The sequence below is a fragment of the Carcharodon carcharias genome, chromosome 21 (assembly GCF_017639515.1).
Source record: "Carcharodon carcharias isolate sCarCar2 chromosome 21, sCarCar2.pri, whole genome shotgun sequence".
Classification (NCBI taxonomy): domain Eukaryota; kingdom Metazoa; phylum Chordata; class Chondrichthyes; order Lamniformes; family Lamnidae; genus Carcharodon; species Carcharodon carcharias.
This window is the reverse complement of record NC_054487.1, coordinates 41395977-41420734: the sequence shown is the minus strand read 5'-3', so window position 1 is coordinate 41420734 and position 24758 is coordinate 41395977. Positions and strand designations below refer to the sequence as shown.

At 40.3% G+C, this 24758-nt stretch overlaps 1 protein-coding gene across 2 annotated transcripts in view; it reads left to right on the top strand.

Moving 5' to 3' along the window:
• znf800a (zinc finger protein 800a) overlaps nt 1-24758 on the top strand; it is a 186897-nt gene that overhangs the window by 42115 nt on the left and 120024 nt on the right. For both annotated transcript variants that reach the window (XM_041216082.1, XM_041216083.1), the window contains 2 exons: nt 22017-22086; nt 23942-24019. In XM_041216082.1, coding sequence (XP_041072016.1) covers nt 23981-24019 — 39 coding nt within the window. In that variant the 5' untranslated portion in view covers nt 22017-22086; nt 23942-23980. The remainder of the gene's footprint in view (nt 1-22016; nt 22087-23941; nt 24020-24758) is intronic.

Sequence of the window (24758 nt, the reverse complement as noted above, 5' to 3'; positions counted from 1 at the left end):
TTAAGCACATTACTGAAGGTGTGGGTAGCACACTGGTTGATGCTGCCAGTGGATCTCTCTGTTTGTCTGGAAGGAGACAGATGCAAAAAACATTGAAGGAAAAAGTGACTTTGATTGCAAACTGCAATGCAGTTATTAATGGTGGATGTTGCCTGTCTGCCTCTGCTTATTCAACTCTAACAATCCAGCCTTTCACTTTTTACCATTTGAACACATCCTGAGTTGATGTTGCTTCAGAACCGATCCTGATGATTACATTTAACTTGGCTTGCTAGCTAATATGTGATTCTTCATTTACTGGCCTTGTTGTTACCTGAGCTCCTTTTTCAGTTCCCCCATTTTTCAACTCCTGTTCTGTCGAGGTACTGGAAACATTTCAATTACAGATGGCTTACTGGTGAATTACCAAACTCTTGTCAACCTGTTATACTACTGGGAAAAAGGAAGCAAGTTCCACAATTAATTTCAAACTGAAAAATGTTTTCATGTCAATGACAACAAATATTAACAACAGAAACTACGCTAATAATATAGCATAAAGCTGGAAAAATAAAAAGGTGGCTTTGGAGCTACTGACTATGGTGCAGAATGCCCACTCCTTACCTTAACGGACAGAAAATAAGACTCCAATTTATTTTAATGCATCTTAACAGCTAAGTTAATCTATTTTGGCAAGACAAACTCAGTGTTATGACCGATGCAGTTGGTAAAGCGGAGTTATTTTTAAAAATCCCAGAGGGAAACTTTAAACAACTGTCAAAACCAATAATTTTAAGTGTCATGTTGAGATGCAACTCTAAACTCAGGAATCAGACCACTAGTTCTCGAAGTTTTATATTAAACTAAATGAAACATTTTATTAATTTACATTGATTAAAATATATACACATAGCTACAAGTTACTACTATCATAACTTTTAACAAATTTCCAAACTAATCTCCATTAAGGCAACAACAACCCATAGACTTAACCAGACACCAGGCAAAGTTTTTTCACCTTATGAATTCAGACTGAGGTTCTTTTCACTGTGGGGCCAGTTGGATGCTTACAGCTGCCTTTTGATCTTACATTGCCTCTGCTCTGTACACCTGAAAACTACTGAAGTTATACCTACCAGCGCCATTGAATGATAATTCTCATTGTATCAACTACCTCTTTGAACTTTATCTTTTAACAGTGAAACCCCGTTCATTATACCAATTTTATTAGTAATATAAACATATTGCTTGGTAGCTGTTAGAAAGGTCCCATATCAACAACCTCTTTGAACTTTATCTTTTAACAATGAAACCCCATTCATTATACCAATTTTATTAGAAATATAAACATATTGCTTGGTAGCTGTTAGAAAGGTCCCAAGTTTTCACCCCACTCCTCGAATGCTCTATTCAAAAAAATACAAATGTACAATTTCTCTCTTACATATCAAAACTAGTACATGTCAAAGCACCCAGACTAGCTGGCTTTAATCCAATTTAACATAAATAACCGCAGACTCAATCTCTATTTTAAAAGAAAAATATTTTCCAAAATATTATATACATTAATAGCTTCATGACAATCAGGTCTGGTCAAAACAGTTTCAATCTGGATGTATGTATCTTTGAAGACTCTATTGACCTGTTCCACTCCTGATTGACTCAGTAGCCTGAGCAACTGTAAAATATCCTTTGTCTGCTCCTATAATTTTCTGGGTCTTTATTATCAGCAAAGAATAACCAGGAAATCATTTTTTGCTCAGTGGAGAAGTGATTGGAAAGGAAAATGAACTTCTACAAATTGTACTGGTCAGTGAAGATGGTTTATTGTGTACTGCAATTTCTAAATGAGGGTATGGCACCAGTTAAAAGAATTATTATCTAAGAACATCTCCACCCATAAGGAATATTCAATGCAGTTTTGCAGAATCCAACTGAGCATTACCAGGAGTATTCAGTTTCATTAATGATGTATTAATTTTGCACAAACTGTGTTAATGCCTATGATTCATGGAAAGCAAGAACAGGGAACAGTGATCTTTTGCACTCTTGCAAATTTGAGACAAAAAAAATCAGTGAATCATTAACAAAATCACACAGTGGAAGTAAGGTTGGCAAAGATCATTTTGGGAGTTGCAACATGCTACTTGTTCTGCTTTCCAACAGCAATCATGCTGTAAGATTATTTTGCCCATTGTGTAGATAAAAGGGCAAGCATCATGGCCATGGCACCCACCAGCTACAATCCCCATCTTTTGAAGTGGATGAGCTACTTTTCTGACATTCCACAGAAACAATGGATCCAAATAATAAGTGGAAATTAAAAAAAATTAATAACTGTATGGGTAGATTGAGTAACTTATGTGAACCAAGGGCAGCCAGCCCTTCGATATGTTACAGTTGGTAATATAAGGTGCATTCAATACCCATGTGTGAAGATAGTTAACCAAAGTAGTGATCTTTTAGATTGGTATCTACAGGTTATGATAAATCATGTAAAAATAATTCTATATTGTATTGTGCATTGAAAATAAAACATATCAATTGAATGGTGATTTGGGAGGCATCCTATGGACATCACTTGTTTTATGGCTCTGGACAGTAGCAAAAATCAATGTATCGTATCTGTAGGGGTTTATGAAAATAGAAACGTCAAATGAACAACAAATCCATCCAATTCATATGGTTTTGCTATAGTATACAGTAGCTTTACAGTGCAGAAGGAGGCCATTTGGCCCGAGTCTGCATTGGCTCTCTGAAAGAGCACTCCGCTTATTCTTATCCCCGTAACCTTGCACCTCTCTTTTTTCAGGTATCCTTTTGAATACCTCAATCGAACCTGCCTCCACCACCTTTTCAGGAAGTTTGTTCCAGACTCCAACCACCCTCTGGGTGAAAATAATTTTCCTCACATCGCATTTACTCCTTTTGCCAATTATTTTGAATCTGTGCCCTCTAGTTCTCGATGTTCTCGAGTGGGAACAGTTTCTCACAGTCCATACCCCTCAGGATCTTGAATACCACTATCAAGTCTCCTTTCAGTCTTTTCTCCAAGGAAAACAGTCCCAACCTCTTCAATCTATCCTCATTGCTACATTCTTCATCCTGGGAATCATTCTTGTGAATCTCTTCTGTATTCTCTCCAATGCCTTCACGTCCTTAATTTATGGTGCCCAGAACTGGATGCAGTACTGCAGATGAGGCCTAACTAGTGTCTTATACAAGTTCAACAAGACCTTGTTACCCTTGTACTCAAGATCATAAAATGCAGGAGCAGAAGTAGGCCTTTTAACCCAACAAGTCTGCTCCACCATTCAATGAGATCATGGCTGATCTGATTGTCCTCAATTTCACTTTCCTGCCTTTCCCCCATAACCCTTGATTCTCTTACTAATCAAAAATCTGCCTATCTCAGCCTTGAATATAATTAATGACGCAGTCTCTACAGCCCTCTGTGGTAAAGAAATTCCTCCTCATCTCTCTCTTAAATTGGCGACCCCCTACCCTGAGATTATGCCCTCTGGCCCTTTTCTCTCCCACAAGGAAATCAAACTCTCAGCATCTACCCGTTAAGTCCCCTAAGAATCTTATATGTTTCAATAAGGTCACCTCGCATTCTTCTAAACTCCAATGAATACAGGCCCAAACTATTCAAACTCTCCTCATAAGAAAACTCCTCCATTCCCAGGATCAACCTAATGAACCTTCTCTGGACTGCTCTAATGCCCCTATTAATAAAGCCTAAGGTATATGCTTTATTAACTGCTTTCTCAACATTCCCTGCCATCGTTGATGACCTATGTACATATACACTGAAGTCCCTCTGTCCCTGCACCTCCTTTAGAGGCTTTCCCTTTACACTGTCTCACCATATCTTTCCTGCCAAAATGAATCACCTCCCACTTCTCTGCATTGAACTTCATCTGCCATTTGTCTGCCCAAACCACCAACCTGTCTATGTCCTTTGAAGTTCAAGACTATCCTCATCATAGTTGACAACATTTCCAATCTTGTGCCCTCTGCAAATTTTGAAACCATGCCCTGCACGCCACAGTCTAGGTCATTTAATACATATCAGGAAGAGCAAGGGTCCCAACATTGAACCCTGAGGAACTCCACTACAAACCTCCTTCCAATCCGAAAAACAACCATTTATCACTACCCTCTCTTTCCTGTCACTCAGCCAATTTCTTATCCAAGTGCCTACTTTCCCTTTTATTCCATGACCTAGAACTTTGCTCACAAGTCTGTCGTGTGGCACTGTAATAAATGCCTTTTGCAAATCCATGTACGCCACATCAACAACATTTCCTTTATCAATCTTCTCTGTTACCTCCTGAAAAAACTCCAACAACATGATTTTCCCTTGATGAATCCATGCTGGCTTTCCTTAATTATCCTGCACTTGCCTAAGTGATTATTGATTTTATCCCATACTACCCCATTCCAGAAGTTTCCCTGTCACTGGGGTCAAACTTACTGGCCTGTAGTTGCTAGCTTTATCCTTGCACCCCCTTTTGGGTGTAACATTCATAGCTCTCCAGTCCCCTGGCACCTCCCCTGTGCCTAACGAAAACTGGAAGATTATCGCTAGTGTCTCTGCAATTTCCACTCACTTCCCTCAGTATCCTTGGATGCATCTCATCCGGTCCTGGTACCTTATCTATTTTAAGTAAAGGTAGCCTTTCTAGCATGTTCTTCCAGTGTAGCAGTTACTTCCTCTCTCACCTCAGCCTGGGTAGCAAATTCTTCCTTTGTAAAGGCAGATGCAAAGTACTCGTTCAGCACCTCTGCCATTTTTCCAGCCTCCATATGCAAGTCCCCTTTTTAGCCCCAAATCGACCCTACTTTTTCTTTTACCATCCTTTTATTATTTACACGCTTATAGAAGACCTTGAGATTCCTTTTTATGTTTGCTGCCAGCTTCTTTTCATGCTCTCTCCTTGCTTTTCTTATTAGTTTCTTAACCTCCCCCCTGGTCCTTCTATATTCAGCCTGATTCTTTGTTATACTTTCTACATGGCACCTGTTATATGCGCATTTCTTCCTTTTCATCTTTACCCCTATCTCTCTCGTCATCCAGGGTGCTCTCAATTTATTTATTCTACCTTTTCCTTTCAAGGGAATATACCTTGACATTGCCTACAGTACTATTTATTTGAAAGTGGCCCATTGTTCACTCTCTGTCTTTTCTACCAACATTTGATTCCAACCCACTTGACTTGGATGCATTCTCATCCCATCGAAGTTGGCTTTCCCTGAATTAATAATCCCTGCTCTGGATTGTTCTGTCCTTTTCCATAATTAACCTAAATCTTATACAATAGTCACTGTCCCCTAGAGGTTCTTCCACTGATATTTGATCCACTTGGGCCAGCTCATTCCCTAGAACCAGGTCCAAAAGTGCATGTCGTCTCATTGGACTGGAAACATACTGCTATAGAGAATTATCTTGAATGCATTCTAAGAACTCTTGTCCCTCTTGTCCCGTTATACTATTCCTATCCCAGTCTGTGTTTGGATAATTGAAGTCCCCCATTTTGATTACTCTAACTCTGTACCTTTCCGTAATTTCTTTGCAAATTTGTTTCTCTACATCCCTTCCACGAGTTGGTGGTCTATATACTATACCAATCAATGTTATTGCACCTTCTCTATTCCTTACCTCTAGCCAGTGAGATTCTGTCCTTGACCCCACTGGAACACCCTCTCTCTCCAGTACTGTAATGCCATCCTTAACCAATATTGCCACTCACCACACCCCCTCCCCTGCACTTTCTTCCTTTCCCCTCCTAAACAGCTTGTACCCAGGAATATTTAACTCCCAGCCCTGCCCTTCCTTGAGCCAGGTCTCTGTCATATATTCAGAACAAATATTTTCACGGCCTAGTTCCCTATCTAGCCATAGGAAATTAATGCAGAATTCATACTGGTGGTACTCTGGTTCTGAGTGTGATGTGGTTTGCTTCTTTGCCCACAACTTCTAGTTGAAGTGATGTGCACCTGCTGATAATGCTGACTCCAATAGCATACAACTGCTTTTATGTTTCCTCCTTCAGTAGTTCAAACGAGTGACAAATAGTACAAAAGCACATTGCCCACAGTCGACCTTTGTCATGCACTACTAGATAATGGCAGTTAATTAGAAAGCTCTGTTTTCTTTTAAAGTATGAAAGTATTTTTTTTGTCATGAGTCAATACTGGGTGCAGGGTTGCAGTTTAATAGTGTAAAGGCAAGAACCTCCTAGTGGAATCTACCCTTACAAAAGCCAGTTCTGTTTTTATATTAAGTTTCAAAGTCTGATGCCTCAGGCTTGCAATGTTATGACAGTTTTGCCACCCAGGCAACTGATGGTATTTTTGCAGAGCTTTGGTTTGCTAATTGATTAAAGCTTTATCAATGGAAACTGAATTCAAATTTACCTTTTTGCGGCACTATTGCTAAAAGGTACAGTCATTAATCTGCAGCTTTTTATGTGTTCTAATAAATTTCCTCAGCTGTTGCTCACAATTTAGTCTTGAAGATATGGCAGGCGTTGGCGAAAGGTAGTGAAATATGTGGGTAGCTGCACAACTGTTCGGTGATTTAATTCCAGGTTTAAGCCAAACTTTAAAAGTAGATAGTGGTACTTTGTAGTGGAGTAGGAAATTTCAATCAATGTGAAAAGGCTTTCAAATTTTTTTAATGGTTTATTGACACATAAAGCAACTTATTCAAGATTTTATATGTATTCCATTCATCAATAAATTCAGTATTTTATGCACATTGTAAGAAGAAATTCAATCTTTTGCTAATTTTTGTGAAATAATAAATGAGTCAGTCTTAGAATTTTTGCCCATGTTTAGCATTTCACTGAAGCTTCCTCTTCCAAAAATGGATTACTGGACTTCAGCAGAAAAGTTGGAAAAAGAAAGCCTACTTGCACTTGTTGAGATCTAATTAAAGACCAGTCATAAGAAACTCTTGCACAAGTGAGAACTTCCCATGCTAAATCTTTAACAAGGTAAATATTTTGCTCCTGGTTAGGTCTGGAGTTCATCTGCCAAACGAATGAGCAAAAAGCTTTTGCCTTAATAAAATGGCAGCTATTGAGAGACATATAGAACGGAAGGCTGAGAAAGGGAAAGGGAGACTTGATGACAGAGTGATAGCAAAAGAGTTGTACTCTCCAACATTTCATCAGTGGGTGCAAGTTAACAAAGAGAGTTATGTCTTAACATTTTTGCAAAATAGATCTATCAACATCAGTATCATCTCTGGAATTTGAACTAGTAATTTCAGCCCAGATCTACTACAGATCTACAGAGAATAACTTGGATTTATATAGTGCACTTTCAGGACATCCCAAAGTTTCGCAGCCACTGAAATGTTTTTGTAATGTAGTCATTGCTGTAATGTAGGAAACAGGGCAACCAGTTTTCACAGAGCAAGGCCCCACAAATAGTAATGCGATAAATGACCAGTTATTTTGTTTTGATGTTGCTGGTTGAATAAGTATTTGATCAAGATACCATGAGAGCTGCTTTACTTCAAATAGTGCTTTTGGATTGTCAGCTTGAGCAGAAAAATAGGGTCTTAGTTTAACTTCTTGTCAGAAAGAGGGTGCCTGTGACAATGTAGCTTTCCTTTGGTACTGCACTCTACTGGCAGCCAAAGTTATGTGCTCAACTATTGAAGAGGAGCTTGAGCCTGTGACATTCTTACTCCGAGAAGAGAGAGTCCTGGCATTGAGCTAGTAGTATTGTACGTTGTCACATCTGCCTATAATTTTAATTTCAAGGGATCTCCGTGAAACAACATTACAGATCTGAGCCCCAGTTCTTATGTAAGTCAGCAGGCTTTTGAAGTTTGTGCAGTGCACTTTTGATGCAGTGGCTTCAGTGGCTGTAAAATTGCTTTGTTCTTGATGGAATATTTGGTTAGAAGAGTTGATGAGCTTTAGTGGCTGATGCACTTACCTGATTTCACATAAAGATCTGACAATCATGTACCATATTACAAATTCTTAACACATCTGCTTTCAGAGCTTCATTTTACTTAAGTCACTTGCCGTCTGCTTAACTAGTTCCCATAGATCATAGGTTTACATCTTTTGAGCCTTTCATTTTGCAAATACAGAACTTCCATAAATTACTGTACTGTGGAGGTTTACAGTTGGGCTTTTACCCTGTCTGACCAACAGCTTGTACACTTATATTTTTAATGTGTGCTATGAAGCTTTAGCATTTTATTGGGGTATACAGTTAATGTGCACTTGCGGATACGTTTCTTAAAAGTATAAGTTGGGTAATATGTACTAAATTATTACATTTTATCATTTAATAAATTAAATGAATTCTAAATCAGCAACATTTTTGAAGTTTTGACTTGATGCGTTCCTGTTTAATTCATTTTTAAATTGTGATATTACACCAGTTTTTATGATTGGCTTCAGTAATTGCTAAGTTTTTGCATGGGACCATATTTATATACGTTGTGACCTGTTCTGCATATGAATATTTATAAGAACCCATGCTTGAGAAAATACTGCTTGGAAGTGGTTTGCTTATACTGATTAAGGCTGGGGGATGTAAATCTAAGGTGCAATAAAATGGTATTATATTTCAGAATTTACTGCAGTGCCAAAGTGTTTTGTGTCTTGTAACTGTGCATACTAAAAGTTGGTTTTAGGTTGAAAAAAAGTTCCTGCAGTCTAATACACATGAAGTCAGAATTTTCTAGAGTGGGGTGTCTCATGGAATCCTCCATTTGTTAGATATTTTCCCTCACCACTCATCCCAATTGAGTGCAATAGGTTATCTGGGACCTCATTGAATAATGAGATCAACAGTCCATCTTCTTACTTAACAATTGAGAAAGAAGCAAGACAATGGAAATTCAAATCAGGTAAGAAAAGGGAGAGAGAAGCTGGGTTCAAAGGTAAAGGAAGAAACAAACAGACAATGGAAAAATAAATTTAAGAATGTTAAGTTTTCAGAATCTCGAACAACAATTTACTATATGTAATGATGAGACTCCACATCCAATATCCATTAAAAGTATAAAATATATGCACATTTACTAAATTGTTCTCTTTCTGGGCTGAAGTGGTTGGTTGACATTGCAGGAACATATAAATGAAAGAGCAAAAAGAAAGACTAGCATTTGTATTTCACCTTTCATGATCACCAGATATCTGATTTACAGTCATTGAAGTACTTTGAAGTGTATCCCCTGTTTAGGACAATGGGCAGTCAAATTATGCACAGAAAACTCCCACAAACAGCAATGCAAAAAGGACAAAATAATTGTTTTTGTGATGTTGGTTATGGGAAAATATTGGCCAGGGCACTGGGGATAACTCCTCCTTGTCTTTAAAATAATGCCATTGGATCTATTGCCCACCTAAGAGGGTAGACAGGACCTTGGTTTAAGTTCTCATCTGAAAATCGGCACCTCTGACAGTGCAGCATTTCCTCAGCACGGCATTAGAGTGTCAGCCTTGATTTTTGACCTCACGTCCTGGAGCGATACTTGAACTCCAGAACTTTATGACTCAGAGGGGAGAGCATTCCCAACTGAACCATGGCTGATGCATCTCATTAAAAAGATACTTATGCTACTATATTCCAGCTCTAATCGGCAATTAAAGTGTAAATGCTGCAGTTTCGTTGAACTTATAGGGAGGTTGAGGGCAAACTGTTTCATAAGGTTAATGGAGAGATGCAAATTGTCCCGCAAATTGTGACAATTCATTAATTATGGGATATTTTCCTCGCTGCAAGTTGCTGGATGATTTGTACGTTAATAATGGCGAGTGCCATTAAGCTCTTCATTAATTTGACAACAAAGTTTGGACTGTAATACAGTCAGAATCCTTAAACTTTCCATTGTGCATTTTTATGAATTATACTAATCAAAATAAGTTTCATCCAAGGACTGTTTGCTATATCTTGCTGGATCCAATCCTTTTTCAAAGTACATCAGAATATGAATCATTTTTTGCAGAAGCATTTACAGCAAATTTGTGCAAGGTTAAACACCTCACCTATTTATTAATGGTAATTATTTTAAAATTTAAATTTACCAAGTTGGCATGTTTATGGAGGGTGATACTGTAGATTGATGCTTTGGAGACCTGGCATTTTTTAGCCCAACAGAACTCAAAGGTTGTATTTTCCTTTCTGGCAACATGATATTTGCACCAAATACCATTTCCACAAGTACATTTGTGTATTATGGTACAGTGCAGGCATTGAAGACTTTCACCAGTAGACATTTGCCAAAGTCTTTTGTGCGTTTTTTGACAAATGCCACGTTGGACATTAGGGTTTTGAGCTGATCCTTTTTTCTTTTTTTTGTAGCGTAACTGCAAGGACAATTTAAAAGGGATTTTAGTTAAATGGTCAAATTGTTTTAACTTTTTTCTGTCATGTTTCTGCTATACTTACCTCTGGTGAGGAGAGACTTTTTATATTCCCGGTGCTCTAATGATTATGTTAATAGTTAACTCCTTGTAGTAGCAGTATTTTGAGCTATTATGTTGTAGGATTGAGTTGAGTTTGAAAACGGAAATGTAATTTACTGCCACACCTTGGTAAAGCTTGTTGCTTATAGCGTCGGAGGTTAGCGGAAAGAGCGTGAAGAAACTGAAGTTGTTTTCATGTCAGGTGCATGGGGCCCCATAGATCAGAGTTGGTATCAATAATGATCAACTGATTGTTTAACCGTGGAGAAAAAAGAAAATCTGAACAGTCCAATCATGAAATGAATAAAGTTAAATGCTGGGTATTCTTTTCTTTCCCCTCTTAAATTGGCTTTTTTTTTTCTCCCCCTCTTTGTTTGCAGCTTTATGAATAAGGTATCCAAGTACCCACCCCCCCCCCCCCAGCAAAATGCAACCAGAACTTATTTTTTTTCTAGGGTGCGGCACTTCACAAAAGCCAGTGTCACCAGTGTTCTCTGCCGTCTTTATTTGCATCTCTTGTGTTCTTGTCAATATTAATGGGCAACTGGAACATGATTGAATAATACTGAAACATTTGGCGGGCAGTTTGCATTGTTGTCGCAGTTCAAGTAACAAATGCGGACAATAAATTATAATACTGGAGAAAAGCGCAGAAAAATCCATCAGTATTCCACCTGTTTCCTGCTGCAGATACAGAGAATAAGTTTGCTTATTCAGTAGAATCTAAATCTAAGGACTGAATTAAGCTCTATTTATTCTGCAGCTGTATATCTGATTTTGTTGAGGCTCTACAGCTGCGTCACGCTATAGCTAAAGGTAGAGATGTACTTCAATGTTAAGTGATTACCCTTCCGTCTAGCCTTTTAATGTTATTATTTCACTCACTAAGCTTTATGCTTGTCTGATGATCTGATTTGTTGAACCTGGATGACCATCATTTTCTTAGCACAGATGCATGGGTCCCTTGTGTCCCTGCAAGAGAAGTCTTCAAGGGATATCCTGCAAAGTGCACTTCAGTACAGTACAATTGCATTGGAGGGACCCATTTGGCAGCTAGCCAAATTATCACTCAAATTAGAGTCCCAACATTCGATTGGAGCCTTCCTCATGACTTGCTCGCATTTTAAACAGATGAACAACAACTGCCAGTTTGGGACTGAAAAAGAATGAGGGAAAATTTAAAACACAGTACTGAAAGGAATGCCTTGAGACATTTTCTTATATAGACAGCATTATATAAATGCAAGTTGTTGTTGTTGTTAAGGAACCACCACTCAGCAATGAAGAATGTGCATTGTGCTCCTTTGTCACTGGGCTTAGTTTGACTGCAGGTTCAGCTGACAGTATAACTTGAGTCCGTGGGTTATATGTTACATTGTCAGGATGTTGATCTGAAATATGTATCCAAAGTAATTTTGAGACTGAATTTAAACTGCAGTTGTAACACTACAAACAGTGGCTATGCTGCGATAAAACAGCGATAAAGTGAATGTATTTCAGTGCTCAGCATGGGAGCTAATCTCGTGTAATTAGAAGTAATTATGTCACAGCAAGCTAAAGGGTTAATATCACTGACAGAAACCTGACTCCAAACTGGGCACGAGTGGAAAATAAACACTGCATTTTAGGAAGGACAAAATAGGTAAAGTAAGAGGAAGACTGACAATAGAGGACTAAGGTACTCAAATAGAGGTTTAGACAGAGATAAAAACAAAAAACTGCGGATGCTGGAAATCCAAAACAAAAACAGAATTACCTGGAAACACTCAGCAGGTCTGGCAGCATCGGCGGAGAAGAAAAGAGTTGATGTTTTGAGTCCTCATGACCCTTCAACAGAACTGAGTGAATATTAGGAGAGGGGTGAAATATAAGCTGGTTTAATGTGGTGGGGGAGGTGGGAGGAGAGAAGTGGGGAGCGGGTGGTTTGGTTGTAGGGACAAGCAAGCAGCGATAGGAGCAGATAATCAAAAGATGTCACAGACAAAAGAACAAAGGTGTTGAAGGTGGTGGTATTATCTAAACGAATGTGCTAATTAAGAATGGATGGTAGGGTACTCAAGGTACAGCTCTAGTGGGGGTGGGGTGGAAAGACTAGCAGGGCATACAAGATTTAAAAATAATGGAAATAGGTGGGGAATGAAAAATCTGTATAAATTACTGGAAAAAAGCAAAAGGAAGGGGGAAGAAACGGAAAGGGGGTGGGGATGGAGGAGGGAGTTCAAGATCTAAAGTTGTTGAATTCAATATTCAGTCCGGAAGGTTGTAAAGTGCCTAGTCGGAAGATGAGGTTCTGTTCTTCCAGTTTGCGTTGGGCTTCACTGGAACAATGCAGCAAGCCAAGGTCAGACATGTGGGCAAGAGAGCAGGGTGGAGTGTTAAAATGGCAAGCGACAGGGAGGTTTGGGTCTTTCTTGCAGACAGACCGCAGGTGCTCTGCAAAGCGGTCGCGTTTAGACAGAGTCAATATGGTTAGAAGCCAGAGATTTTTAAAAAAGTGATTGTTACGTGAGTGGGATTGAACTGCAGATCGCCTGATAGTGGGAAGGAAGTGGAAGAGGGCATCTTTAAACAGACTAGGAGGATAAATAGCAATGAAGTTACTTTTGTAGATTTTAATTGTCCATCTGTTGACTAGGACTAGGAGGGTTTAAGTGGGATGGAATTCTTAAATTGTGCCATGCAGTAGGTTCCCAAGCTTATGTGAAGAGGGTATTGCTAGATTTAGTTATGAATAGTCAGGTGTATCAGGTAGATTAATTAAATGTGGGTGAGCACCTTGGGTGCAGTGAACATAATGTGTTTAAAGGCCCAGATGAAACAGGGGAAAGATTGATACAAAAGCATTGGAAGTGGAGTGAAATGGAGCAGATTTTCAAAAGAATATTGAGCTGGTTAAGGTGAGGTGGTTAGAGAAATTGGCACACAAAATTGTAGGTCAATAAAAGATTATTTTTTAAAAAACATTTTGAACGGTGCATACTTATTCTGCATTCTCATGAAAGAAGGCAGTTTCAGGAATACCGTGGAGTGAACATGTTAAATTAAGGAAAGTTGTTAAGGGAGTGAAAAGCACCGTGAAGAGAGACTCTCAGAAAAAATGCCTAGAAGAACCATGAAATATTCTACAAATATACAAACAAAAATGAAATTAAGCATGAGGTGCGACACTTGAGAGGACTGGAGAGTGTGATGGTAGAAGATATGTGGAAGTAGGCAGATATGTTTAAGTACTTTGCATCAGTAGTTGCAAGAATAAAGTTTGCTGGGAGTAGGTAAATCATGAATTAGTTCAAAGTAAGATAAGATATAACAATAAATAAAAGGACTGTTTTAGAGAAATTACTGCGAAATCGTGATGAGTCAAATTCAGATGATATGGAATTTCAGTTATGTTTGTCATCAACCATTCTCACCAGCAGAATAACAAATGATACCCGTGATAAGTTGAAATTTCGCACTGCTAACTCTGGATTAGCTGAACTTGTCATATGACTCTGCCGATCAATCAGAGTGGAGTTAGACCACACAAGCACAAAATCGTGGACCGCTGGGCAAGTTATCATTTGATATCGGGATCTTCCTGTGAAGTGATGTGCAAAAACCTGAGAGTACGGCTAAACCTGTGAGAAAGTTAAAAGTGTTGTCGCTCGGAGAGAAGGTGAAGTTGATGCAAGTGGAAAACCGTGGTGCAAAGATGAAAGTGGACATTGTAAAGGTGTGAGAGATTCCACCATTATGGAACACAAGGTGAACATCTTGGAACAATTTGACAAACAGGCATCCTCTCCAGCAAGGAAGAGGATGAGAATGGCTGCATATCCTGACATTGAAGCAGCTCTGCTAATGTGCTTTAAGACAGAGCAGAGAACATGCCCATCTCCGATCCAATCCTGCAGGAAAGGGAAGACGCCCTGGCAGAGAAGCTAGGCCACGTGGAGTTCACCAGTGACGGATGGCTGGACCGACTCAAGACAAGACACGGCATCGTCTTCCGCGGGTTAAGCCGTGCGAGTGCAGCGGTTACGACAGCAATGACATAGATGATTGGCTCCAAAATTGCCTCGCCCATGTCTTGAATGAATATGCAGCAAGAGACTTTTTTAACACGGATGAAACTGGACTGTTTTACCATCTCTTGCCATTTCTTTGTTGTCTAAAGGCGAAATGTGTAATGGCGGCAAGTGGAGCAAGCAACATGTTCTTGCTATGGTCTGCACCAACATTAATGCATTGAACAGCTGCTGCTTCTTGTGATGGGAAAATCCAAGAAGCCACAGCGCTTTGCGAATGTCAGGACACTACCCCAAGCAGTGTGGAGCTAACAAAACTGCCTGGATGACCTCCAGCATTTTTGAAGTGTGGATCAGGAAAGTGGACTAAATGTCTCTATGAGAGAAAAGGAAGATTGTCATCATTACAGACAACTGGCCCATGCACCCAGGCATCGCTAGCCTGAAGTGTGTGAAACTGTTGTTCTTGTTTCCAGACACTACAGCCAAGCTCCAGCCAATGGATCGGGGGGTGATTCGGAACCTGAACCCTAACTACTGGCAGCAGCTGATCTCTCAAGTTTTCAAGGCCATCGATAAGAAGCAGGAGTTCAGTCCAACTGTACTAGAGGCCATGTTCATGATGAAAGATGTTCATGGTGGAAGATATGATGGAACCAACAGTTGTCAACTACTTCCACCACGACGGGTTCAAACAGGTTACAACTGCACAAGACATTGAGAACAAGGAAAAGCAGGGTGAGGCCAACCAACCCAATGATGCAGTACTTTGCACACACTCATTGTAAAGTGTGAACAAATTGAATGAAGACTCTAACACATTTGCTGCTTTACTGTGTTTTCATTTGGCATTTGAATATGTTCGTTTTTGACATAGATTGTGTTGTAGGCATATCGGGTTACATAGAGACACATTCATTGCACAGTGGCTGCAATGTGTACCATTTGCAAGGTGCACCACAGTAACTCACCAGGTTGTCTTCAACAGCACCTTCCAAACCTGCGACTGCGACCACATAGAAGGACAAGGGTAGCATGGGCGTAACACCACTTCCAAGCCACACACCGTCCTAACTTTGATTAGTGTTAAAATTTTGAGTCCGTATGACCCTTCTTCAGAGCTGAAGAGAAGTGGAAATGTGATAAAATTTATACTGTATAGGGGGGCAGGGCAGGTGGAGCTGGATAGAAAGCCAGCAATAGGACAAAAGAGGAATTTACAAAGATGTCATGAACTAATGGACAAAGGGAGTGGTTAGTGCTTTAAAAAAATGTTGATAGTGGCATAAACGTAAGAAAGCAGAATGTGATAATAGCAGAACAAGGTAGCATTGTGTGAAAGTAACAGATGGCCTAATAGGGGATGCGGTGGGGGGAGGGGAAAGGGGTGGTGGGGAAAAAAAAGGATAGAAAATAAGATAGAAGAGGGGATGAAAAGGGGGATAAAACCACGGATAAATAAATAAAAATAAGTGGATAAAAAATAAAAATGAATGTAGAAAAAAGGGGATTTTGAAAAAAGGGGGAAGAGGATGGAAAGGAGAGTTCATGGTCCGAAGTTATTGAACTCAATGTTAAGACCAGAAGGCTATAAGCAACTAGTCTGAAGATGAGTTACTGTTCCCCCAGTTTGCGTGGGATTCATTGGAACATTACAGCAGGCCAAGAATGGACATGTGGGAATGAGAGCAGGATGGTGTGCTGAAATGGCAAGCGACCAGAAGGTCTGGGTCATGCTTGCGGACAGATCAGAGGTGATCCGCAAAGTGGTCACCCAGCCTGTGTTTGGACTCTCCGATGTAGAGGAGACCACATTGGGAGCAGTGAATACAGTAGACCAAATTGAAGGAAGTGCAAGTGAACCGCTGCTTCACCTGAAAGGAGTGTTTGGGCCCTTGGATGGTGAGGAGGGAGGACGTAAAGGAGCAGGTGTTGCACCTTCTGCGGTTGCATGGGAAGGTGCTGTGGGAGGGGATGAAGTGTTGGGGGTGATGAAGGGATGGACCAAGGTGTTCTAGAGGGAATAGTCCTGACGGAATGCTGGAGTTGACAGAAATGGCAGAGGATGATCCTTTGAATGCGGAGGCTGGTGGGGTGAAAAGTGAGGACAAGGGGGACACTATTATGGTTCTGGGAGGGAGGGAGGGGAAGATGTGAGGGCAGAGGCCTTATTGATCTTATTGAATGGTGGAGCAGGCTTAACAGGCCAATGGCCCTACTCCTAATTCGTATGTTCGTATTGTAGCTGTGACAACCCTTCAAAATTGCTTCATTATCTGTAAAGCACTTTGGGGCATCCTGAGGCTGTGAAAGGTGCTATATAAATACCAATTCTTTCTTGCTTAACATCAGTTTCTTTAACATTTATTTGCCTGAGCAGCCTCTTGAGAGTAAATCTATTTAAAGTACTACCTTTCTTCTCAAAGAGTTGGCAAAGACCTATCTCTAGCTTTTGTCCAGTAATTTTTGGGAACTGGTCAGTAAGTGGTGCCTAAGAACTGCCTGCTGCTTTCTGTTCCACTTCTTCCTTACATTAAGGAATGCCCTATGTTTGCTTGAGGCTAGAAGAGAGTGCGGGGTCGGGGTAGTGAGGGTGGGTGATGGAGTTTTTGGGTGGGAGCCTGGCAGGGTAAACCCTCTATATGTTTCTTCAGATGCCTTTGTTTATAAAACGCCTTTCATGACTACTGGATGTCTCAAAGTGCTTTACAGCATATGAAGAACTTTTGAATTGTAGTCACCAGTGTAATGTAGGACACATGGCAGCCAATTTATGCACACCAAATACCCACAAACAGCAATGCAATAGTGACAAGATACTCGTTTATTTTTTGTAATGTTGTTTGAAGGATAAAAATTGACTAGGACACCCAGAGAATACTTCCCTGCTCATCTTTGAAATTGTGCCATGCAATCTTTTGCATTCACCTGAGAGGGTGGACAGGCCCTCGATTTAGCAAATCATCTGAAAGACAGCACCTTGGATAGTGCAGCAGTACCTCAATATGGCATTGGAATGTCAGCCCTTATTTTTGTGCTCAAGTCCTGGAGTGGGACCTGAATCCAGGAACCTTGTGACTCAAGATGCGAAAGTGCTGCCAACTGAGCCACGGGCTGACATACAGCTGATGATGGTCAAGACAAAATAAATGATAAAGCCAAGACAACATTCTCATCCTGACCTTCACTACAAGGAGTAAAAGAAACTTTTTTGAATACTCCCAAAAAGTATTAAACAGAATGAATTATTTGGAATGTGCCCTGTGTACTATACACTGCTCTTGCAATCTAACATTGCAGAAGCTATATGATGGAAACTGTTCCTTTCTGAGCCATTGACTTGATTATACTTCAACTATTAACTTGTAAAATGAATTGAACATCTGTCTTGCGGCTGATGGACTGAAATCCTATTCCATAAGATGTATTTCTGTATTTTCAGCACCTCAAATTTTGTCACTTGGAGTTTTTGCATTCCAACCTCACTTTAGGGAAGCGATTGACATATTCAAAACCTTATGGACTCATGTATTTCCAAGAGGGCAACATTTCCAATTTTAATTTGGGAAATGCTGAGGAGAGGGCGAATTACTATATATGCATATAAAATAAAAATTTAACTTACTGTTTGGTGGGAGGAGGGCATCTAGTATGCGAGTCACCACTTGCTTGCCTCTACAGCTCATTGGGTAGTTTACACACCTCTCCTGAGCAAGTTCCATTCTGCTGTCTATTCTGAATTTTCCAGTGCTGCTCATCTTCAGCTCTCGGTTTTCTGTCCTCTATCTGGCTGGTCTCTGCTCCCAGTCTGCACACGTCGATAGAAACATCTAAAATTAGCCTTAAATGTCAAGGCAGTATAATTGTCCATTCTTTGTGGATGTTCTAGGGAAATTGCGTCAACCATAGAGTGTGGGACTGAAATCATATATAGCCCAGATCAGGTAAGGATAGCAGGCTTCCTTCCTTGAAATTACTTCATCACACCTGTTGGATTTTTATGACGGTTCGGCAACTTTCATGGTCCTCCTGGTGCCTGGCCACATGCTATTTACTGTGATAGGTTTGAACTCTTGTCCTCTGGATTATGAGTCCAATTTGGGTTCCGCCAGTGCCACTCAGCTCCTGACCTCATTACAGCCTTGGTTCAAGCATGGACAAAAGAGCTGAACTCCCAAGGTCAGGTGAGAGCGACTGCCCTTGACATCAAGGCAGCATATGACCAAGTGTGGCATCAAGGAGCCCTAGCAAAACTGGGGTCAATGGGAATCGGAGGAAAACTCTCCGCTATTTGGAGTCATACCTAGCACAAAGAAAGATGGTTATGGTTGTTGGAGGTCAGCCATCTCAGCTCCAGGACATCAGCGCAGGAGTTCCTCAGGGTAGTGTCCTTGGCCGCTTCATCAATGACCTTCCTTCCATTATAAGGTCAGAAGTGGGAATATTTGCTGATGATTGCACAATGTTCACCATTTGTGACTCTTCAGATACTGAAGCAGTCCGTGTCCAAATGCAGCAAGACCTGGACAATATCCAGGCTTGGGCTGACAAGTGGCAAGTAACATTCGCACCACACAAGTGTCAGGCAATGACCATCTCCAACAAGAGAGAATCCAATCATTGCTCCTTGATGTTCAATGGCGTTACCATCACTGAATCCCCCACTATCAACATCCTGGGGGTTACCATTGACCAGAAATTGAACTGGACTAGCCATATAAATACTGTGGCTACAAGAGTAGGTCAGACTAGGAATCGTGTGACGAATAACTCACCTCCTGACTCTCCAAAGCCTGTCCACCATCTACAAGGCACAAGTCAGGAATATGATGGAATACTCCCACTTGCTTGGATGAGTGCAACTCCTACAACACTGAAGAAGCTGGACACCATCCAGGACAAAGCAGCCCGTTTGCTTGGCATCACATCCACAAATGTTTACTCCCTCCACCACCGACGCACAGTAGCAGCAGTGTGTACCATCTACAAGATGCACTGCAAAGTTTCACCAAGGCTCCTTAGTCAGCACCTTCCAAACCCATGACCATTACCATAGAAGGACTATGGCAGCAGATAGATGGGAACACCACCACCTGGAGCTCCCCTCACCATCCTGGATTGGAAATATATCGGCGTTCCTTCACTCTCGCTGGGTCAAAATCCTGGAACTCCCTTCCTAAAAACACTGTGGGTGTACCTACACCACATGGATTGTAGCGGTTCAAGAAAACAGTTCACCACCACCTTCTCAAGGACAACTAGGGATGGGCGATAAATGCTGGCCCAGCCAGTGAAGCCCACATCCCGTGAATGAATTTAAAAAAAAAAGTACTGGCTCCTTTTAAGCTACTGTATTCATGAGAGTTTATAAACCTTAAAATTTCTGACATGAGTTTTTCTATCATGTTGCCTATCCTTATATTTTAAATTGTCTTTTTTCCCCAATTGCAATTTCTAATGCTTTATTCTTGAGAAACATTAATTGTGTAAGACAACCAACCTGATTAAAAACCATGAAGTTTGAACAAATAAATAAATTGTGGTTGTGTGAATTTTGATACAAATTCTAAATTACCAGCTTTTAAGCCAGTAAGAGCAGAGAAAGTTGGGAATGTTGATTTCTCTGGTAATCCTCCTCCGCTGTCATTCTTTTACTGGTGAATTGGGATTTCTGGTGCGTTTTATTGAATCATGTATTTTTCTATTTACCAAATGCATATAAGGCATCATATGCATAATGTTTTATTTTCGGTAGTATCTCGCAGCTGGCAGCCACAAAACTGAAACCTTGCCAGTGATCCTTTCACCAGCAATTTATGATGGCACATAGCAGGAGTTTCTGCTGTGGTAGTTAACTTTGAATTTTATGTTGAGCATGTGAAGAGGATTGCAAAATTTCCATTTCCACTGGACCTGACTTCAATATTTGATTGTCCTGAAGTTGCCAGTGAAATAGAGTAAAGGTTAATATTGTTTGGAGTAGAGGTAGTTTGAATCTAAATGTATAGTTGTGCTGGTGACAGTTCATGGCCTGTAGAGAAACATATTACAGAGCTTATGTTCCAGCTGTGGATATGCAATTATCGTCCACTCAGGTCTCATTTTACCTTCTGGTGTCTCTTTTTTGCACTCCAGTTGATAAGGCCAATGAGAATCTCCAGATGTTAGAAAGCAATAAGCTTTTAATGGTTTAAGGTTTTTCTCTCATCTTTTGCATAGTTTGCCCTGGCCAGGCTCCGACAGAGAGCAGTTCATTGAAAGGGATGAAGTCCATAGTGCGAAGGGCTGGCAGATAATGTTTGATATTTTTTAAAGTAAACCTTTACAGTGAATGGCTCCCTCTTGTGGATATTTTCAATCTTACAGTCAGTTCTCAGCCCTTAGATTTGCTTTACTGTGGAGAATCTGGTTTTGACACCAAACACTCCTCAGTACTTTTACAATGATCACTTCGACCTCTTTTGGGGTTGGTGGTGGGGGCGGGTGCGGGGGCGGGCGGGTATGTGGAGTGGTTGTTGTTGCGGAAATTCTCCTATTTATTTATTTCTTTCGTAGCCAGTCTGCTGGAGGGTCAGTCACAGGAAGCTGGGAATCAGTTGCCAAACAGCAATTTCCATTGATGGACCCAAAAGTTAGCATTGAGGTTCAAGCTCTTGAAACATGTTGTCTTTTTTTGTCTTCCTTTAATGTCTGAGATTCTGTTACTATACTTAAAATATTTAAGGCTAGTTATTACCAAAAGTTGAGCTCAGAACTGTGTGCAGCATGATCTTTCAGCTTGGGTCACGTGATTATTTCAATTTTTTTTTTGTGTCTTGTAATTATACCTGAAAAATTAAACCACTTGCTTCTGGCTCATCAGATGTAAGATTTTAAATCTCCATGTATTTTTGAAACAAGAACTCTAAATTGGAGCTTGTTTCCCTCTAGTAATACACGCTGATGATGTACCTGAAATGTGATAAAATCCTCCTTCAAAACGTGCCTTTCTCTCCCTCCTCCCCCAGAATTTCATTCAGATACATTAAGAAAAATGGTCTATGCTCATATGAGGCAGGCCACGTTGAAGACTATCCCTCAAAAACTCTCCAAAAAAAATGACCTACAAGATGAGGATTAGTATTTGAGTTCCTGCCCATTAAAATTCTCACCTTCATGTTGGTTGGTGCATGCACACAGGTTTTCTCTCTGCCTCTACTTATTGTAACTTTAAAGTTGTTAAATTCAACTCCTCCGGCTACATTATTTGAGAAGCAACTCTCCTCATGAGATCCACCCTGACTCCCATTGCTGGAGTGAGGTTGGCCAATAGGGAGGAGAGACCGGCATTTATGTGTAGGAGCAGAGCAGGATGGAGCTGATGACAATTGCACTGGGTATGATGCTGGGCCCACCACCTTTGGAGATATTTCTGTGCTGGAAAGAAACCTGGTTAGGAGGGAAACCTACGTAGAATATGACTCGGCCACTTTTAGCCCCATATAGAGATATTGTATGGAAGTGTATACAATAAAACTTAACAGCTGAAAGTATCAATAATTTAATAAGTTTTAATTCACAATTTTTTTCCCTCTTACAGGTAAACAAGAAATACTGTTGAATTTGCAGTGAAAAGTAAATGCTCAACAGCGACTAATCTAGCTGCTTTGGTAAACAATTTGCATAATTAATTTGGCTATTGTAGTGCTCAATAGTTTGACCTGTGTTTGATTATCTTAGTTGGTTATCTGATCTATGAAACTGTACTTGATTGCTTAAGCCTGTGGGTGGAGCTGGAGAGCAAAGAAACTTATAGAGAAAAGACCTGGTTCCTGGCTGACACTGTGCATGTGAATAAAATCCTGAGAGTTCTGAGATATCTTAAAGTAATATAAATAAACCTGGTGTGAATTTGGAACAAGCGTCATCTCTGCATTGGGCTCTGTAATATATCAGACATACGTGTTTGCTGGGTTGCTGTATATCTTATAATGGTTGTAATATTTATTTCATTAGTGAACTCTGCTTTCATATGAAGAATATGGGAGAACTCTCGATTATGGACCCCTCACCAAGTTTTCTAATTTGATAAGGTGTTTCCCATAAGTTATTGAGCTGAAATATAGGCCAGGATTTTCAATCGCCTTGGGGGTGGGCTGGTTGGGCCGAGAACAGGAGCGTGTGCTTTGAAGGTAACTCAGTTTGATGACTTATCAGTACCCTGATACCTCTGGGACGTGCTGAAATTTTCAAAGTGAGGGCAGTGGGGGAGAGCCCGGAATCCACTCTCCCCTAGTTAATTGCCCATTAAGCCCCTCGAGGGATTTGTTGACCAGCGGGGAAAGGCCAGAAGGTGGCTTTCAAATCACTGATTGGCAAACCTGAGCATGCTAGTACACAGCTGTCGTGTTCAATATGGAGAGCAATTAAGGAATTTCTTTTTGTAGGGAAAAACTTTTGCCACAAAGGAATTTTAATCTGAAATGGGGCAAAGTACCTTTTAGCTGGCCATTTGGCCACCTCTTTGCGCTGTGAGGCTGCTGAGATGTTCTGCCTCCTCTATCCTGTAAGGTAGCAGTAGACCCTATTATGGCTGCCTGCCGTCTGCCCTTGCCAATCATGCTCAGAAGGCAGCAAGCACCTCGCACCAAAATGTGTACAATCTGTTTCTTGAAGCAACATCTCAGGTAAAGTATAATTAATGTACATAGAAATAAGAACATGCTCTCTTATTTTTTTCAAAGTAGCGTATAAAGGAAGATTCAGATTGTATATGCCAGGAATTTCCTTGGTGGTTTCACTGATCAGCCTTTGTAATATTGGCCTAAGATAAACAGGCATCCCTTCACATGGTGTATCCCACTGTTTTGTAAAAATTCCAGCAATTGATTTGGAGAGCTACGAATAAATCCCTGGTCTTGGGGCTTTGTTCGGTTTTTGAAGCATCCAAAAGTGCTTCAATTGGTGACGTTTCCTGAAGAGACCAGTGGCTATGAGCATTGTTCCCTCTAAGCTGCATGCTTGTGTGGCCGTACAGCAACCTGGAAGATACTGCGCGGGCCACTCTCAATTTGTCCCCTTTAAGATACTCCATGCCGCACATTGAAATGAACTGGCTGCACACAACAAAAACTATTTAGAGTGGACATTGTCGATTTGTGGGGAACTGCAGCATCTGCACTGTGTCACCACCATCTCATAAACAGCAGTCAGACAAATTACCAGTTTTTGAGTTTTATCGGATTTGCAAGCGATGACTAACCACTAAATCATACATTCCAAACCCAAGTTCTCAGGATTCTGTTACGGGATTGCTAACTACCAATAAAATCACAAACAGTCCATTTTTTTAAATTTAAACCTGTATTTTCTTTCCAAAATTTCGTGCATTTTTTGTAGAGTGAGAATGTATGTTAGTTTTGCACTCAATATTAAATTTTGAGCAGTAATTGCATATCTTAAGAGTTAAAAAGTTAATTAAGCTTTAATACATGGTAAAACATTTCTGGACTTTTTATTTTACAGGTCATACGTAGGACTTCAAAATAAATTTGTTGTGTGGCAATGGATCGAACAAATGCTGCACTGCGCAAACGAAATCAGGTAAATCTGAAGCTGTTCCCATTAAACTTTATTGTGTTTTGGATTATTGACTGATAAATCTCAAATGTCACCATCTGAAATAGGTATTCAGAAACCAGGAATGACTTCTTAGGAGTGCATGGGCACTGGCATAGACCAGTTGGCTGGTCGATTTCTGGGCTGTAAATTATTATGTAATCCAAAATATCTTTTCATAGCTAATTGTAATACAGAAGTTTCATTCCTGTAGAGTAAAAAGAAATCCATGTAATAGTTATGGCTCTTTCTGACAAAGCAAAGAAAGCAAAGTACTGCAGATGCTGGAGATCTGAAACAAAAACAAAGTTCTGGAAAAACTCAGGCCTGGCAGCACCTATAGAGAGAGAAACAGAGTTAACGTTTCAAGTCCAATGTGACTGTTTTTCAGAACTGAAGAGAGGGAGAAATGTGGTTGGTTTTATGCTGTTTAAAAGAGTGGGAAGGGTCAGGTGGAACAAAAGGCCACCATCTCATGTTCACATTTCTGTCCTCGGCTTGCTACAATAGTCCAGTGAAGCCCAACACAAGCTGGAGGAACAGCACTTATTCTTCCAGTTAGGCACATTACAGCCTTCTGGACTCGCCGTTAAGTTCAACAACTTCAGACCGCAAACTCTGTCCTCCATTTTGAATTTTTTTTTCTTGCCAAGAGCCAGTCTGTATCTTGTTTTTGCTTTCAGACCAACCTATACTCTGCTATTAGCGGCTACACTGGACCTAT